Raw genomic sequence first — 3,494 nt, 5'->3', positions numbered from 1 at the left:
ATGAGTCCCACAAAAAAACATTCCTTGGAAAAGCTGAACAAAATGAGTGAAAACTCATACCGTCGCTCTCATCGGAACTGAGGTCCAGCACGTTGAAGAGAATTGAAGTGCTGATCATTGGACCTGGGCCCATTTCTCAAGCATACATTTGATGTCTTTACTCTTCTTAGGAGCAGTTGTCATGACAGATCCATCGCTTGCTGGAAAGGAAGGTGGTCGATTCTTCTGACCAACGGAGGCTGTGTTGACTTCTTGATTCGGTGTAGCCTGACATGTACAGTGCACCCCGTGCTGGTGGGTGGCTCAGGATGGTAAGCATTTCTCTGCCCTGCATGCAGAGGTGTCTTTCAAATTTCTGAGACCTGCAAAGAGCTGTGTCTCAGCCAGCCACAAATGGCGTGGCAAGTTCCACTTCCTGAATTAATATTCTGTGCCCATTGCTCAGTGGCGTGATTCTGGGTTCCACAGGGTGCCAAAGGTCTTTAAGGTCATTGGCTTACGCACTGCCTAGCCTGTGGTGTCAAACATCCTGCCTTTTTAAATGTGCTTGGATCGATGATGAGTTCTCCAAAAAAACATTCCTTGGAAAAGCTGAACAAAATGAGTGAAAACTCATACCGTCGCTCTCATCGGAACTGAGGTCCAGCACATTGCCTCCCCTGGGTACTGTAATAGTGAGGGACATCTTCCACTAGTCCCCATGGTTCCATCACCCAGCACGTTTACAACTCAAAGTCTCCCATCATAGACATTAGGAACATTCTCTTTGTGTAACATAGACTGATGGGAAAGTCGTGGGGATGATCGGCCACTCTGTGATGTCTTGGTGGCCGTGGAAATAGGCAGAAATGTCTTGACCTAGGGCAGTGTACGGCTGACCTTGGCTTGGTGAACTCCCAGGAAGGGAGTCCCAGACCTCACAGTGGGTGTCTACGCACAGGACCGCATTCTGGTTCCCCTGCTGAGGAGAGCACGAGGCCCAGCCTTCAGGCAGACCTCGGCCTTCATTTTCTGTTAGCTGATGACAGGGGAGTTCCAAGGTGATGGAGGAGAGTGCAGAGCAATGGGTGTTGCAGCAGACCATTAAATCCTCTTCAGCCGTCCTTCCAGGGTTGGTCACAGGTGCCCCCGGCATGGATTTCTTCGCATCCCTAGCCATGAGATGTCCGTGTTACAGTGGCTAAGTCCTGAGCAGGATGGTACCACAGAGAAAAGGCAGTAGAGCGTTGTGTGGACATGCATGTCGTCAGTGGTTTCGGGCTGCCATTTGGCAGTGATGAGCTTTCCTGATTCCTCTGGTGGACCACAGGATAGCCATGGTGGGTCTTTGAGGGCTTGTCTCTGGGCAAGTGAGTGTTGGGGTGTTGTCTGTAGCCCTGGGTCACTTCTGGTCTTCCCAGCAGAGTAGTGGGCTCCACCATTGTACACATCTTCCTGGAAATGGTCTCCTGGCCCACATTTTCCGGCAGCCCCACCTGCTGCAATTCATGTGAGCATATACTGCTCTGGTTTCCTCTTTGCCACTTGGAAAGCAATTTCCATTCCAAAGGCACCCAGAGGGAATGTGTCCTGGTCCTGGCCCTGGTCCAGGACTCTCTAGTGGGCTCCAGTCATGCTTGGGGCCATCCACGGAGGTCTGTGTGCGTTCTGGGCAGCATGTATGCAGTCCCAGGGGCATTGGCCACAGAGAGTCTCTTTGATTTGGGATGCCTCCATGCCTCGGCTTGTTGGCAACGTTCCAGTGTTGGATTCTGCTACACCGTAGGCACGATGAAGCGTTTCAGTTCTCTTAACTGTTTTGAAGTCTCAGGGTAGCCAGGACAGGCATGCCACTTTGAAGGGCACATGGTTGGCTTAGAGCTGGAAAGGATTGGTGGTTCTACAGCTTATAGCTCATGTAGCAGACAGGTGCATGTAGACCCAGTGGTGTTGAGGCAGTGCTGACTTGCAGGCACTGTGGTGGGTGGTAGTGCAGTCTGGTTGGCTGTGTGAGGTGATATCACCTCAGAGGTCACTGCAGAGAAGCCCTGTAGATGTGTCCAATGCAAGAATGATGACAGGCAGTGTGTCCTGTCAACCTGGTCCTTGGGGGAGGTGGGGGTCAGGCAGAGACGTCCCATTGGAAAAGTAGCCATTCCCTTTGGGTATCCTGAGGGCACAGTTTGGGCATATGGACTGGGTGGAGGGGAGAAGGCCCGCATTTTGAGGTGGTTTGCTGGTTAGGAAGACTGCTTTTGGCCTTGATGCCAAGTTTCAGACCTATGTGCTGGACTTTGCTAAGGCACCCCTACCCAGCAGTGGTCGTGACTGGTTTTCCGCTATGTGCACCTCACCTGACATGGTGACCAGAGACAGTGTCTGATCACGACATCGGATGTCCCATGAATAGCAGTGTGTGCTCATGCCAGGGGTTGTGGCTGATAGACAAGGAACCTCCGGCCTATGTTTGCATGGCCTCAAGGTCAAAGTTTACATCCTGCTGATTAAAGGCCTGGGTCTTGAGCCTTTGGGTTGTGGGGGCATCCAGCTCTGGAGGCTGCCGACCATGCCTGCCCCTGCGGTGGTGGTAAACACAGAAGCGAAAGGGAGAGATACATACACAGATAACACTTACTCTCACGCACACATACAAAGACAGGCGTGCACAGACACAGGCAGATAGATTCAACAGTGGGTGCATCCTGTCGTTTCGGTCACAGATGCTTCCTAGGTGTCCACAGAGTGACACGGGTCAGGTATATTCATGGAATGGAGGTTAACGAAAAGCAAGCCTGCGAGTTGCTCTGTGGGAAACAATGACATTGGAGTGGTGACCAGTGGACCTGGGCTCATTTCTCAAACATTAATTTGGCTTCTTTACACTACTCAGGGGCACTTGCCATGGGGGCCTACAGTCTGCTGGCAAGGAAGATAGTCGATTTTCTAAGCAGTGAAGGCCGCACGGAGTCCTGGATTTGGTGTGACCTGGCATCCACAGTGCACCTCGTGCTGGCGGACAGCTCAATACGGTAAGCATTCCTCTGCCCCTCATGAGTGGGAGTGTCATTCAGGTTTCTGAGACTCACAAGGAGCGGTTCCTCAGCAGGCCATTAAGGGCATGGCCGAAGTCTTTAAGGTTATCGGCTCACCCACTGCCCAGCCTGTCGTGTCAGATGTCCTGCCTGTTCCAATGTGCTTGGATCGATGATGAGTCCTCCCAAAAAAAACATTCCTTGGAAAAGCTGAACAAAATGAGTGAAAACTCATACCGTCGCTCTCATCGGAACTGAGGTCCAGCACATTGCCTCCCCCGGGGCCTGTAGGAGTGAGGGACGAGGAGAAGCAGGTGTATAAGTTGTCCGTTGGGAAAGACTGATATTGATGTGACCAGTGGATCTGAGCTTGTTCCTCAAGTGTACCTTTGATATCTTTGCATTTCTCAGGGGCAGTTGCCTTGAGAGGATCACCAGATGCTGCCGCAACAGATGGTCGATTGTTCCAAGCAACGGAGTCCC

The 3,494-nt window shown here is 51.8% G+C and overlaps 1 protein-coding gene, 1 non-coding gene and 2 pseudogenes across 20 annotated transcripts in view; all 4 read left to right on the top strand.

The window, feature by feature from the left end:
• Nucleotides 1–86, top strand: LOC119470609 (annotated as a pseudogene; the record flags this gene model as incomplete).
• A 100-nt stretch (nucleotides 87–186) lies between these two features.
• The window catches only part of LOC108301798, a 40,773-nt gene continuing 37,465 nt past the window's right edge, over nucleotides 187–3,494 (top strand). For 6 of the 19 annotated variants that reach the window (XR_005199529.1, XR_005199530.1, XR_005199531.1 and 3 more), the window contains exons 1-2: nucleotides 196–294; nucleotides 2,870–3,008. Coding sequence is in view for 7 of the 19 variants with exons in the window: in XM_037737254.1 (XP_037593182.1) it covers nucleotides 273–294; nucleotides 2,870–3,008 (161 nt within the window). In the remaining 12 variants the exon portion in view is untranslated. Of the gene's footprint in view, nucleotides 312–2,869; nucleotides 3,009–3,494 lie in introns of all 19 variants that reach the window. The other 13 variants (XR_005199535.1, XR_005199536.1, XM_037737254.1 and 10 more) reach the window with 8 other exon arrangements.
• LOC119470667 lies at nucleotides 550–644 on the top strand. The gene has a single exon (XR_005199603.1). It is a non-coding gene; the product is annotated as a small nucleolar RNA SNORD116 (small nucleolar RNA).
• LOC119470602 lies at nucleotides 3,178–3,274 on the top strand (annotated as a pseudogene).

This window comes from Cebus imitator, unplaced genomic scaffold (assembly GCF_001604975.1).
Source record: "Cebus imitator isolate Cc_AM_T3 unplaced genomic scaffold, Cebus_imitator-1.0 Scaffold36, whole genome shotgun sequence".
Lineage (NCBI taxonomy): Eukaryota > Metazoa > Chordata > Mammalia > Primates > Cebidae > Cebus > Cebus imitator.
This window is presented reverse-complemented; position numbering and strand designations above follow the sequence as displayed.